The sequence below is a fragment of the Dendroctonus ponderosae genome, unplaced genomic scaffold (assembly GCF_020466585.1).
Source record: "Dendroctonus ponderosae isolate FM_Combo_2020 unplaced genomic scaffold, Dpon_F_20191213v2 Dpon_F_20191213_1, whole genome shotgun sequence".
Classification (NCBI taxonomy): Eukaryota; Metazoa; Arthropoda; class Insecta; order Coleoptera; family Curculionidae; genus Dendroctonus; species Dendroctonus ponderosae.
Window position 1 is genome coordinate 22,458,478 of NW_026017110.1, and position 15,800 is coordinate 22,474,277.

Below are 15,800 nucleotides of genomic sequence, written 5' to 3' on the forward strand. Positions count from 1 at the left end.
ACTTTTCAATTCCCGAACAACTCGGAGCCACTGCAAAGGGTACATGTATGTATACAGTCTTTAATTTCTAATTCAGTCATAATTTATTTTTTAACAATTTTGGTAAAAATCATCCGCTTAACTTTATGGCTATACGTGTAAACGTTTTATTTGTCATTAAAACTATGAGCGGCTTTTGAAATCAAACTGAAAAACGAATTAACCCTTGCCCTCGGAATTAGAAGCATTGAAAAGCAATACGCGAGGTTTTCCATCACCCCCTCCTATCGTCATCTTCGGTATCTACCTGATTGGTTCTGGTTGATGCGAATGTTACACTTCGGACAGTATATATTTTCTTCAGAAAGGGTTAATTAGCATTAGTAGAATTCAGTTTAGTGGTTAACTTCAGTTTGGCTGTAATAGTTACACAATTATGAGTGAATTTTCCTGTTCTCTTAACGATAGTCCCATCGACAATACATTTCCTGTGATACAAGAAAATTATCAAGAGCAATATTTCGCTGTACAGCAACCGTATTCTTTTGCAAACGAGCAAGTTCCAATGGCAAGTCAGGATAATTTTCGAATAACGGTAAGTGATAGTTTTGGTTATATGTGATTGCTTTGCAAAACGACTTGTTCATTGGTTACTTAGGGATTTTAGTGGTTTCACATAAAGCTTGCATAATCTGATTCTTTTAGTTCTACATATCTTTATAACGAATAATTTTATTTTTTGAGTGAAATAATCAAATTTGAGTCTTATCTCTTACATTAAACAGGCTTTACTAAGAGTGAGGGCGTCTGTACATTTTTATCAACATTTTACTGTCATTTTTATCCCTTTTCATGACCTTCATTTTTGAACTAATATTCCATTTAAAATATTATCACCCTTGTTTTGGTCATCTAAGCTATTTGCAATCTTGTAAACGATTTAGTTTGTTTTTAGAGTGGTATGTGTTTTAAATATAACTATTTTCAAATTGAAATTATTTCGAGGACATTTTTATTTTGATATTTGCTCACCTGCAAACGAGTCTTAAATATAACGTATAAAACCATTCTAGTCAAATTTGAATTCCTTCTTTACTAACTTGCAATTGTTAACTTCATCAGATGGGCAATTATGAAATAGCTCAGAACCGCTTACCAGGAGTCAACCAGATGATCGTATGTCCACCATATCCACCAAGTAAGTAACCATATTTTAAATGTTGTAACACACGACTAACAAATGCTCTTGTGAATTTGTTTTACTGACCTTATAGTTGATCCAGATTTATTACCATTGCACAAGTTTATTTGCAAATTACTCATCACCGTATTTTGCGGTCTTTAAATTAGAAACGAATATTTGGAAAGTTTATTTCCATATCTTTAATATTTTAGTCCAAGATTTTGTGCTTGCCCTATTAATTTTAATTTTTTGCGTTTTCAAACGATTATTTTTATAACGGCTAATGTAATTCAGGAAGTAATCACAAAAATGATGTGATTATTATGTATACTATTTTTGAAAGGATTGGAAGCAATATAATATGTCTTGTTTTAGGTCAAAACTATCAGCCCCAATATGCAGATCTTTCAGCAGTGTTCGCGCGAAGCAGTCATATGATTAACCCAACATTGAATGATGTCAAGAGAGTTAGAACACAATATAGGGCACATCAAATAATTCAATTAGAAAATACGTTTAACAACAGCAAATACCTGTCGAGGACACAGCGAATTAATCTTTCCGAACAGCTGAATATGACTGAGAAGCAAATAAAGGTGTGGTTCCAAAACAGGAGGATGAAGCACAAAAAACGAACTCGTTTGGATCGTCCTGTTAGCAGCAGTGACTGTTCCTATACGATAAACAGTTCACCAGCATCAAATCCTGTTCAGGGTCCAAGGCAAATTCAGATGTACGAACATCTTCCACCGTTTACTTTTGGTAGTAATACAATTGAGCCCAATTCTACATGTCCTCAACCTATTCCCAATCAGCTCAATAATAACTTGTCGGCCTCAGAAGAAGAATTGTTAAACCTGTCAGATATGAAATTATATGAATTTGATTTTGACGAAGTTGCAAATGTATTAAATGCTCTTGGTTAAATTTATACTACTTTAAGGGTTAGTGACGTTTCGAAAAATTGTATCAAACTCATTAAAATGAACCTGATTATAATTACTAATACGTACGTATACGTACTTATTATTTCTGTGATGTACCCTACTCTAATACACGATATTGTTGTTGTTATTAGTTAGGCAAATTAAAATGTTCCAAAATTCAAAGGTTAAGTTCAATTTGTATTTATTTTTCACTTAATTTTATCCAGAAGGCGTTCCATGTCAAAGAGACATTACTTTAACCACGTACGTACTCTAAGTCCTAAAATAAGTCCAGTTTGTTTTTCCTATACAGGGTGTTTGGAAAATGCGTTACGAAATTTTTATGGATGATTCTCCATGTTAGAATGGTAGAAAGTCCCGTAGCAAAAATTTGAAATCTGAATATTTTCCTAATTACGACTCTCAAACTAATTTCTCTGCTGATAATTTTTGACTTATTCTGAACAGTTTTTCGTTTCATTCATCAAGCTTATAATTACTCATACATTTAATACCAATTCGTTTCCTGGGTTTCAGTCATTTATTTACTTCGTTGTTTCTGTCTTTTTCCATTCCATAAGACATGTTAAAATTGGCAACAACGTATACACCAGTAAGTAGTTTTACAACACTATAGAATGAGTTCTGGTCTGTTCCGAAATATTGTCTTCCTGATTCCTAACCAGTTAGTTCAATAATTTTTAGATAATTTTAAAATGTCTTAATATGTATAAACTGTAATAACGAAGTAACTAAATGACTGAAACCCAGGAAAGGAACTTGTATTAAAATTGAATTACAGTCAGGAAAAGTAACACGAAAAATTACTCATACTGTGATTTGGTCATTTATATAAATAAAAGCGCCCTTACCAGATTGGTGATTAACTTAACATTTGTAAAGTTGAGCTACGCTGAAAAGGTTCAATTTTTTCATACATAAAATCTTACCTTTGGTATTCTTAGAAGTTAAATATAATATTTCAAACACTTTTACCTCAAAAGAAGAGTAAATGTTCAACTGTTTGAAACGCAAATTTCTACTTTTTTTTAAGAGAGTATTAAATATAATGGTTTAAAATCTATATATAAATATCAATACTTCAGTAGAAAATCTGACAAACTCTTGGACTATTTCTAAAACCAGCTCCCATGTGAATTATCCCACTAAAGAATGGTATGAGCTAGTAGAGATGTTTCGTACAATTGACACACGTGGTTCTAGTGTTAAGAAATTTTATCTTGCAAAGACAATTTAACTTCACCAAAAGGCAATTGGAAGTGGTTGAGAGATTCCAGCACTTTAAAGATTTAAACTGTTGGTCATTATTGCTTACAAATATCAACCTTCTTAAGTGTCTCTCATTATCTTTATTCATATCAGCACCAGGGGGTAGTTCCGGGTGTAACCAACTGTAACTTTCAGAATCAAACTAAGGTGATACTTTTTTACCTGTAGATATAGGGTTTCAAAAATCACGGTCAAATATTTACTGTGAGGAAAAATCTTAATGCTATAAGCGGCTCATAACACGTAGCTCTTTCTAAATTTATTCAGCAAAAATTGTTTGTGATTTTGCATCAGCACGTCAATGCATTACCTAGCCATTTTAAAAATGTATAAAGAAATATCACAGAAGAGAAGCAGCATGTTAAACATTAAGAGTACAAAAGCCTCCATATGAATTACAATACAAGTGCGGTAAACATAAGTATTTTGTTTACGTTGTAACTTGTATAAAAAACTTTTTGTTTTCGTAACGTTCTGCTCCTTCTTGTGTTCGGATTGGATCAGGCAACTAATCGTTTTTTATTTTTAAAGTGGTTTAAACTTGAAGGAAGGCCTATCATTTTCATGTTTTCGAATAGAATTATATGGTACTGAAATATAACGAGCCGTTTCGGTATGTCAGAATGTTCCTCATTTCCGGAGAGATAAATTATTTTAAACTTCAAAGATTGGAAAATTTTACACTTTTTTATCTCTCGTTTTCCAGGTTACGAAAGGTTGCCTGTTGGACAGTTGACAGGAAAACCTTCGGGGTATGAATGTTTAATTCAATTTTTCAATAGCCGATAAGGAGCACAGCCTCACTCTGATCTTGGTTTGCATGCGGAATCTAAATGGGAGCAAGACAAATTATAATTTGCAAAGATGAACGTTTGCCAGTAGATTTGCTTGTTGCTTTCGAAACATATTTTTGAGTTTTTGCGTAAATGTGTTTAAATCGACTATAAATGAGTATAGTCCAATTTCAATAGGAAAAAGTATCTTTATTCAACTGATGCCTAACGGTGTGCCCCCCTGGAGTTAGTTTTGGCTGACAAACTTGAACAAGTTCATACAATTGCAGAAAAAACTGGAGCTTTAGTCAGAGTGAAGGACAATTACCCATCAGATACCAAAATATAATTTCCTTATAAAATTTATTTAAGTATGTTGACACAACAAGGGTTAACTTACACGGTCTCATCAGACTTTTCAGCTCTTTCAGACAGAAAGAACCATTTAGACGGAAAAAAATATATACATCTGTAGGTTTTGTTCAAAAGATGCATGTCTTATAAATATACACATGTATATGAACATAACATCTTATAATATAGGGACGACAATATCAGTCATATCATAAATGTTTAATTCAATTTTTAAATAGCCGTTAACGTAATTGTAATTTGCAAAGATTGCGTGGGTAAACCGTGGGATCAACGTTTGCCAGTAGGGTTGTTTGTTGTTTCCGAAATATACGTTTGTGGTTTATCTAAATGTGACAAAATTGACTAATGGTGTACAGTCTATTTAAATATAGAAAGTCAAATAACAGAACGCAAAGATGTGCCCGCAATTAGTACCAAATTTGGGGATGTTTAGGGTGACCTTCACTTGCCCAACAAGCGAAAATTAAGTGGTAGTCAACCAAAACCGGCGTGTTCATCGTTCGGAAGAATTATGCAAATTCATTTGACTGAGGGCTGCCTCAAATTGAGAGATAATGAACTATGAGTCATACATCTTTGGGTACATTAAGGGTTAGTTGGGAAGAATTTTATGGCCGAAAAATATTTTGGTAATGTTGGTATTAAGTAGCTTCCGGTCGCCACCATTTCCCGTGGTGTCTTTTGTGATACGCAACCTTGGGATATTATTCTACAAGGTGATTAGAAATTGGCGTCATTCCTTCAAGGGTAATAAGGGCTTACTTGGAAGGTACGAGAAAAATATTGAAGTTTTTTTTTCGATAATTTCTAGAAGATATTAACAATTGAAAATCGAATTTCAACTTTGTTATTAAGCATTTTTTTGAAAGTGTTCCATGTTTAATTGGAAGCATATTCGAATACTTAAGTATTGAAAAAGAAAAATTACGACCTTTGCTTCAAATTCCGAATCTTTTTTATATTAAAAAGGTCTCTTCTACAATTTTTTGATGAAAAGTCAAAGCGGCAATGATGTTTTTTGTCATTAACAGATAGTTACAAGTGGATAGCCATTGAAAAACATTGTTGCCGTTTTTCTAATATACCTAGTTTCATGTACCTAAGTGAAATGAAAAGTTGTTTTAAAACAAAGCTAAAAACGGTAAGTTAGAATGAAAATGCAAATATATGCAGATTTGATATTCGAATTTTCTCTATAAATATAATTTTGAACCCCGAGCTTTGAACATTAGAACACAGCTATGCAAGAAAATAGAAGAAAAAGGGCAAGTAAATCTTATCTTATCCAAAGTAATCTCAAAGGGTCTCAAATACCTGGAAACAACAAAATTTATCTTTATTTTATCTAATCGATACTGGGCAGTGGTTTATCATAGCTAATAATGTGCTGTATATCAAATATCATGCAAGGGATAAAGATAATTTTGTTTTGTAGCAAATCGAATGATAATCGTTTGATTTACATTCAAGAAATGCTCGCATATAATTTGATTATGAATAAAATTATACCAGACTGACAAAATCAAGCATATTAACCAATTAGTTATCCGATTGTAACGCAAGTAAAGTTTTGTTTGGTTGAAAAGGACGCATGCTTGCAAAAGCCTTTTATTGGGGTAGCCCCAACGTAGTCTGAAGAAAATGTTTTATTTTTTAGTTTTTATATTTTTGTTATCCTCACCCAAAGCAGCAATATTTCGCAAACTAGATGAACTAGATGAACATTTATTTATCACCCGAATATTACATAAGGACCTACTCAAGTTCTGTAAATCTGCAGAGGTAAGACATTACCTGTTCGCAGTCCGATGTGAAAACTTAAATACTAAATACTACTAACTTATGAAACTATACTTAATTTAATTAAAACTAAATATAAATGCTAAGTTGTTAGTAGACCATTAGGTAAGATACCCTACCCATTATAGTATAAATTCCACTAAATAAAGGAAAACACCCTGATACATTTAATCTAATCCAGCCTTTCAGTCTCCTTTTACTAGATTTGTTGATTACCTTGGTTGATTGATTGATTTTTTTAGATCATTACTTAGATTATTAAACACTTTTACCGTTTTGCAACAATTATTTTTTCACTGACTACTTTGTGAGACTTAGTAAGCTGGATTAATTTATTACAAGTTTTACTTTTCGAATCTTTAAACAATATCGACAGGCCCTTATAGTGGCGGATAAGGCATTCATAAGAAAAATTGTGTTAAAGGATTTTCCTCCATAAGCGTATTCTTATTAATTATTTTCATTATTTTATTCTGTCGTTTTTGTAATAACGCTAGGTTATTATGATATACGACCCACAAAACAAAAAATTGCTGGGTCTAATTAATTCGCATGAGGGTGAGGGAGGGGGGAGTTAAAATGATTGTGCCCTGGGCGCGAGTTAAGCTTGCTACGTCAGTGGATTGGAGGAACTTTATGAATGGTAATTTAAATTATGTTCACCTGTTTGTAGCATGGGTAGATTTTTAAGTTGATGGAAATTATTGGCTAGCTTCTACGCCACTTGAGGAAAGGGCGATTTAAAAGCAGATTTAGAAATGTCAATTATTTTCACACAAAACACGCATTGGGTTAAAGCCTAATAGCCTAACGTTGAATGTTAAAAAAGATGAAAAACACGCATAAAAATAAAAAAGAGCAATTCTTAAAACCTTATTTTCTTCAGTTTGCTAATCAACAAGAGAAAGTTTGAAAGTCAATCTCCGCGATATTTTTAGTTTTAGTTTTTTTCATCATAACATGTAATTTTCTCTAAAATTCCTCATGCTTGCATGCGCCACTAATCAAGTGGCTGCAATTGTGGGAAAAATTGGTGTAAACGTTTAGTTGTCTATCTCAAATAGTTTCGAAAAACTAAATAATAAAACAACTTTAACACCCAGTGGCGTAGCAAGCTTAACTCGCGCCCGGGGCACAACACCTTTCTATTTAACGTGAACAATGATCATTGGGTGATCATCACAAGTGGTCTGTGCCAAGCTCCTCATCCATTGGACCGAATTGGACGCGTCACCATACCCAACCAATGCAAATTGAGCCCGCCAGCTTGGGGGCGAGCACCGTTCAGTTGAACTATGAAACTACAGTGATAAGAAACCATAAAACTGTTTTGGTTTGGTGTTTTAGTTGGATAATTGAACTGCAGTTACACAATTTGCACAATTTCGGAATTCACGTTTCTAAATATTAAGTATAATATAATAATTTATAAATATGAATATTTAGAAAATTAGGTAGGTATAGCAATATGTAACAATAATAAATTTTCTGAAAATTTGCTTTTTTGTAATATATTGGGAACAAATCAACGAACTCATCAGCAAATAAAAAATTGCATAATTTGCCTCCATAACTGTCTAAGCAAATTTATTATCTTATTGACATTGCAAACCGATATAGATACGAGTATATATATTTTCCTGAAAATTTTAGTTAGCTTGAATGTTTCCGAATTAGTTAGTAGCTTCAGTTCGGCTTTAGTGTCTGGGTGATCATGTATCGGTCTTCGTTTTCCGGTAAGGGTAGCCTCTGCGACACTTTTCTTTTGGCACCGAAATAATGAGCGAAAAACCGAGGTAATGCTCAAGAGTAAAATACATTTCTGAGTATTAGGAGCACTAAATGTAAAATGCTACATTCGTTTATTAGTTTCCACACTAACAAGCTGAAGTAATAGGCCAAAATAATTTTCGACTAGTGAGTCAAGACTTTGATTATAAATAAGTTTTAGTAATTTTATATCGGCTGATAGTTCTTGCTTTCTTTTAACTGCATCTAGGAGTTATTGGAGCTAACAACATTTTAGGAAATTACAGAAAAAGAAAAGTTGCTTTGATCTTCAGTACTCCAGTACGGAAATCATTTGGGTTTCTCCGATTGTAGGTGCAACCTGCTCCATGCAAATAAATACCCACCTACTGTATCCAGTGTATTCAAGTTTAGTTATGAAAAATAGCACCTCAAAGAAAGATCTTGAAAGGATTAATATCTGGGGGGCTCGTTGGCGAAACCACTGGTACAATTCGAAAAAGGAAAAGTTGCTTTGATCTTCAGTACTCCAGTACGGAAATCATTTGGGTTTCTCCGATTGTTGGTGCAACCTGCTCCATGCAAATAAATACCCACCTACTATATCCGGTGTATTCAAGTTTAGCTATGAAAAATAGCACCTCAAAGAAAGATCTTGAAAGGATTAAAATCTGGGGTGCTCGTTGGCGAAACCACTGGTACAATTCGAAAAAGGAAAAGTTGCTTTGACCTTTCACAATACAAGTAAGTCAACGATTTTGTCTGACTAAAATACGGAAATCATTTGGGTTTCTCCGATTGTTGGTGCAACCTGCTCCATGCAAATAATTACCCACCTACTGTATCCAGTGTATTCAAGTATAGTTGTGAAAAATAGCACCTCAAAGAAAGATCTTGAAAGGGTTAAGATCTGGGGTGCTCGTTGGCGAAACCACTAGTCCAGTTCGAAGAATCAATTTTTGAGAGTTAAACTTTAAGGTTCTGCTCAGCCTTCTCCTACTTATAAATCATGTCTTTTTTTTCGCAGTGGCAACTAAAAATATGTTTCTGTCTATTTGCTTATCTCTCATCCACTTATTTTTGTTTAGTAGTTTAATTCAAATTAATTGCTAAAAAATATTTAAACCTTCCTAGATACACTTATATTCTCTAAAATTCATTAAAAAAGCTTAGTAGGGCGTAGTTCTGGTGCATTTTTTTATGAATGGATTCAAGTAGGTATCCAGAAACAGTTAACAATACTTAGATAACTTAGATATAAACTTAATCCGACACTCACGAGATGATTTTGATGATATATAGGAATTTGTATGATTTGAGTAAGTAATTATGAAAGAATCAATGGTAAAATTGAGTTGTTAAGCTTGGTTAAAAAATCACTACTCATTGTCGTTCATAATGGTAGTATTCGGGAAGGTATTTGCATCAAGAGATCCAGGCAAAATGCACATTTTTATTGTCGATTTTTACTAGAATATTTTTTAAATTAGGCCCGGTTCCACCAAGAGTGATTAAATTATTGGCTAACTAGTCACAATCATATTTAATCACCACTTTAATCATGATTAAATTATCATGCGTTCCACAACAATAATTTTAACTCCGTTTAAATAATCATCAATTCCAAATCAAAATTAATTCCTGGGTTTCAATCATTTATTGCCTCTATTTATCAATTAAAATACGTTTCGGTGTATTTTTCCACCATCATCAGTTTTTCTATTTTACATTAAAGACTCATGGAGTTTTTGTGATTTTATAAAACAACAAAAAATACCAAAGAATCATCGGATAATATCACTGGATGTTGTATCATTATATACAAATATACCAATAGATTACTCAATAAGCTGTATAAAAAATAAATGGGCAGAGATAAAAGAACATACAAAATTACCCGTAAACGAATTTATTGAGGCGGCAGAGTTGTGCTTAAAATCCACATATTTCCAGTACGAAAACAAGTTCTATTCACAGATATATGGAGTAGCAATGGGTTCTCCCATAGCAGCAACAATTGCAAATTTGGTAATGGAAAATTTAGAAGAACAAATAATATCTAAATTAAACTATAAGTGTGAATTTTTTAAACGATATGTGAATGAGTGCATAATGTGCCTGCCAAAAGACAAAATTCAATATACACTAGATAAGTTTAATGCCTTTCATGACACTCTAAAGTTTACTCTGGAAGAAAATAAAGGAAATTCTATAATCTTTCTGGACCTAACAATTAATTGTGATAACAAAGGAGAAATCTAAACAAATTGGTACACAAAGGAGGTATGGTCTGGTAGGTACCTGACTTATCAATCATACGCTAAAATGAATTATAAAAAAGTGTAATAACGGCACTTACAGATAGAGCCATTAAATTGTCACATTGGGAGTATAGAACAAAAAATCTTGAAAAAATTAAACATATATTATTAATAAACAACTATCCAAGGTCATTTTTTGAACCAATCATAAAGCAAAGGATAAATAAAATATACAATTCAACTAAATAGAAAAATATAAATAAAAGAGGAGAAGGTGATATCAAGTATATATCATTACCATATATTCCGGAAATTAACACAAAAATAAAAATTATATTCAATTATATTCAAACCATATAATATCAACATGGCAGAAAAAACTAAAAACACCTTAGCAAATGAATGTTTCACAAAATTTAAACCTACGATTGACAAGTTAGGCACGCCTAATGTAATTTACAAAACAGACTGTTTGAATTGTGATAACACATACATCAAACAGGACAATATCTAAAGGAAAGAATAGACGAACATAAGTATAGCCTAAGAAAAAATAACAAAAATGGTACAGCATGCACAACAGAAGTTGCACAATTTTGATTTTGATAACACAGAAATACCGATTAACGAGAGTAATTATAATAAGAGAAGCGTCCATGAAATGATACAGATTAAAAAACATAACAATGCTATGAATTTGAGATCGGATACCGACAATTTTAGCTCAGTATATCATACATTAATTAAATGAAATAAACATAGAATATTAACTAACACCCGGTATTTTGAAGAATTTTGCAAACCAAAAATAATATCCTCAGAATACAAAGAAAAATAGCTTAAAGAAAAAGAAATCAATATAAACAGTATTTTATTCGCCTTGTGTCCAAAATGGACAAAATTAATACTCCAAATGTATGCCAAGGCTTAAAGCAGCAACAACGCTACACATGTAAATAAAAATATTTAAGTATCTGAACGAAGAATTCTAGTCTCTTCCCAGATTTGATTGTCCTGACTAATCACCTGTTAGGCCTAATTAATTTTAGAATGTTTTAAAGTATTGCAATTGTGATGTATTTTAATGTGTGATATGATGAGGCTGTTGACGAACTGTGGCTGTTTTTTAAATTAAAGAATTTTTTAAAACTATCTGTTATTTTAGAAAAACTGATGATGATGGAAAAATACACCGAAACGTATTTTAATTGATAAATAGAGACAATAAATGACTGAAACCCAGGAATCAATTTTGATTTGGAATTGAAACACAGTCAGGAAAGTATATACAATAATCATCAATCTCATTGGAGAAGATCGTATTTCCTTTGAATCAACGGTTCTGATTGGTTTAGACAACTTACAGATCAACTGAAATCATTTTCCTTCAAAATAGTAATCACATGTCGCTTGAACATTCATAGAACAATATCCTTTTCTATTACGAAATAGTTCTGCATTGTCTACCCCAAACGATTGTACTTGTACTGTAATGTGAGTACAATCCAACAATGAAATACTTAACTGGGAAAATGAGCTCTTGCATAAAAATGTACTTGTGCTGCACTTATTTCCCTTTTTGTAGCTGGGAGTTTAATGTCATTTCGGGCTAATGTGACTATTGTAGCAGTTACTCGATGTACAATTCGATGTGCACTAGATTTGCTTACTCCAAAAAAGTCTTCAGCAGCAATAATATGTGATCTAGTTGCATAATACCTCAACGCAAGTAAAAGTTGTGTCATGGGTTGAATAGCGCTCTTTCTAAAAAATCCATTTAATTAACATGTGGCAATTGCTCTATTATCGAATTATCATAACTTTCTGTAGTATGTTGCAAGTCTATTTCTATTTCCAGCAGTAATGTTTGCACAGTGTATTTCGATAAGCTAAATTGCGTAAAAAAACTCAATGTATATGATTTGAAAATAATTGACTCGCGGTTTAAATATTCGGGGTCTTCTAACAACCTGAATATCATTCTCCTCATCAGACGATGATAACACATCGTCATAAAACAAATCCAACACGTGTTTACTTTGAAAAATTGTTTGGGGTTATAATACCACACTAATCGTGCTTATCGTCAATAACCAGCCATTTTAGGGGGTTAAGTTAACAACTGATTAGGTGTCCATAATCGTGGTTAAAATTATGGTGGAACGCAAAGTGTTGATTAAATAGTTTTAATCAATGATTAACATTTTAATCGGAGATGGTGGAACCGGGCCTTACTATATTAAACACATTAATTTTATTCTATATCACAAGTGAGGACATAATGGTGGATGAATTTTATAAATATGGTTGAATGGTGGTCATTGAAATAGGATGGACCATTCTTATAGTCTAGATTCAGCCAGTATCTAACTTTTATTAATGTAATTGCTAATAAGTGGTACCATTTTTTATAAAACTTTGCGCCCTAGTGTTGTGGTTGGAACTAAAGATCAGTGGCTGGGAATAATCAGAAAAATATTAATAAATAATAAATTTACATTACGGCTGATTTGTGACGAAGTTAGCAATAATACATGTCTTAGATAACACATATCAGCATTCTTGTTCGGTATTCATATGTGGGCACAAACCATCCAAAGCTCCCTATGTTTTAAAAAGTCTAGTAGATACACAGGCTTTCTCTTTCTTGATTGAACTTTTGTGAAAAGAATATTCTTTATGGCAAATTATAACGCTCTGGATCTGTATGATTCATAAAACAAAATTCCGAGATTCACCCCCATACTCCTTTCCAGAATTCTGAAAATTGCCACAATGCAAGATTCTAGTTGTTTTCACTTTATCGGACTTTAGTGGTTCTGTAATCCATACATTCTCCTGATTGCCTAGCAAACTTTGTCTAGACCTTTAGACATGCCACTCAAGTATTCACCGTAAACTTCCATAAAAACCCCTTCAGACCCACTAAAATTCACTCAGACACACATCGAATATTAGTGAAATTATGCGGATGAGATTTTTTTGTCCTAAGTAAAATAAGTAGCATTTGTATTGTAGAAAACTTATTTTTGCTTCCTATTTCTACCAATGCAAGAAGTTTCGTATCGTCAAACAAGCTAACTCTACTTCAGTGTCATCATCTCAAACCTGCCATTATAAAGTGAATTAGGATTGTCGTAGTAAATACTTTCGATAGGTATATGTGGTAATGCTCCCTAAACCGGAACCCGCCAAAGAAAATTGCCATTCAAAGGCAAGATGCAGCAAATTCGCAAAACAAGCAGATGAGCAGTTTTACTGTAAGTAATCCATTATTTCGTAGTATAATTATACCTGGAGCAGTTAAAAATTTCTAAAATTCAGACCACATCGGATCAAATCAATCAATTCTGTGGCTTAAAAGACGACGATCTGCCTAAACTTTTATTAAGAAAAAATGTCTTCCTCCTCTGCTATTGATGGTTAAAGTTTTTCACAAAAAATGGTTTTTGTAAAATTGGAAGAATGTTACGACGCTTTTTTTACATTAATAAAACTTAAACTCTGGTTTTATAATATCGGGTGAGTGCTCAAATACTTTTCAGTAAATCTTGATTTTATTTTGATAAAGGTACCTCGCTCCACCAGAAAACTCGCTCCTCGCTTTTTTTTGTCAGATTTTTGAGAAACGCAATTTGAACGAAAACGCTTTCAAAGGAAGACCGGCGTATTTTTTTTACCTAAAGTGAAACTAAGAGTTACACCGCACATGTTCAATGATCAATTAATAATAATAATAATAATAATTTGTGAAGAACAGAAACACAAAAGGGGCCAAAATTATCTATAAAAGATTGCTACATCAACTTTGTAAAAGACTGAGTTACTTCCAGCAAAAAATAAAAATGTCTGACAGTTTTTGTACAAAGGCACTTGCCCAAAACGGATGGACTCGGTTGCTTCATCAAGAGATGACTATTCATATAAGAAGACATTTACAGTCAGTTTCATTCAAATCCATCGTCACTCCTCCCATATTTCAAAGCATCATTTTTTGAGGGGAAAAAGCCACTAATAGCAGGGAGCCAGATATATATATTTTTTTAATTAAAGTTAGATCAGATCGTGTGGTTAAAAAATATTGCAGACAGTATAAAAGAGTTAAATAATAAAAAAAATTGAAAAAAATACAAGCCAGAAGAATAAAAACAAAAAAAATATCGATTTAATATAAAACTATAAGAATCGCAATTAATACAATTTTTAGCTGTTCTACAACTGTTTTCTTGGTTGAAGCGTAACGAATTAAGTATAAAACGTTGACACAAATCAAAAACAACAAATTTTTAAGGTGTTTCTTATAAAGTGTTTTGTACGGAAGGACCGCACACCACTTTGAAATTCATTTTAAGCTTACAAAATATATGAAACAAACGTTGTGTTACGATATAACATGAAGCAGCAAGTTTGGTGTCACTAAAAAGAAGTTATTTTTTAACTGTTTTTGCATTTAAAGACATTTCATACAATTAACTGAATAACAATTACACGCAGTATTATGCTACAAAAAAATTAATAAATATACATGAAATTAAATTGAAATTTTCAATTTATATCCCTGACGATAGCGGCACCCTTTCAATTCAATTCAAAAGTGCATTCTCTAATATATTCTAATCCCTTTGGCTTCAAAATTAACCGATCTAATTCGAAATTGATGGATGTAACTCGGTTAGGATAATTAGTTCTCTTCGTTTGTTTACCGGATTAATTCCAGGAGTGCAAGAAAGTCAGAACTAACCAAACTCCAACTGGAAGCGGAACGAGATTTTCAAAAGCAGCGTTGTCGCGCCTTGCAGAATAAAATCCTGAATTAAAATTCGCGTTAAAACATTGATAACTGTGAATGATCTGGCACTTAATGTTGATTATTTGATCTTCAGAAATCAATCTATTATATTTAGATGCATACTTGGAAAGTTTAATGGTATTTTTATTATCACAAATTTCAGTAAGAATCGAAGTTACCATCTGAAGAATATATTTTGTTTTTTTTTAATAGTTGTCACATACGTATTTCCCTTTTCTTTGAAAACAATAAAAAAAAATAAGAAGTAACAACCGACGATAAAATGATCAAAATCGTTAAAACTGCAGTCGACGAAATACAGTATATTAAATATAAAACAAGCTTCGTAAAAATAATTTTTCTTAATACCAAAGTACATTACTATTGAAACACTTTAAATAAGTGCGCACTTACTACCCTCCACATGCGTACCAGTATTACGCAACATACTTGAATACATTTAAACAATATTAGTTTACAAAACTTTGAACGTTTTAATAAAATAAACATTACATATACAGGGTGATTTAAAATTGGCGTCATTCCTCTGGAGGTGTTGTCTGGCGCTGTTATAGGAGTACAGAAAAAATAGTAAAATAAATTAATTGTTATTAAAAACTGAGAAATTTGCAAAAAACTATATCAGAAATACGGCAGCAATGTTTTTCAAGGTAA

At 32.3% G+C, this 15,800-nt stretch overlaps 1 protein-coding gene across 1 annotated transcript; it reads left to right on the plus strand.

Annotated features, from left to right (window-relative positions):
- The first annotated feature begins 112 nt into the window (after positions 1–112).
- LOC125505836 (homeobox protein Hox-A4-like) lies at positions 113–2,276 on the plus strand. Its single transcript, XM_048670537.1, has 3 exons — positions 113–574; positions 1,102–1,177; positions 1,538–2,276. Exons 1-3 carry the CDS (start codon positions 416–418, stop codon positions 2,086–2,088), a joined length of 786 nt encoding a protein of 261 aa, XP_048526494.1. The 5' UTR covers positions 113–415; the 3' UTR covers positions 2,089–2,276.
- Positions 2,277–15,800: the final 13,524 nt, after the last annotated feature.

Coding starts and splice junctions, on each gene's coding strand:
- LOC125505836 (XM_048670537.1), top strand. CDS start 416: ATGAGTGAATTTTCCTGTTCTCTTAACGATAGTCCCATCGACAATACA. Junction 575..1,101: donor AGGATAATTTTCGAATAACG/GTAAGTGATAGT, acceptor TAACTTCATCAG/ATGGGCAATTATGAAATAGC. Junction 1,178..1,537: donor ATGTCCACCATATCCACCAA/GTAAGTAACCAT, acceptor GTCTTGTTTTAG/GTCAAAACTATCAGCCCCAA.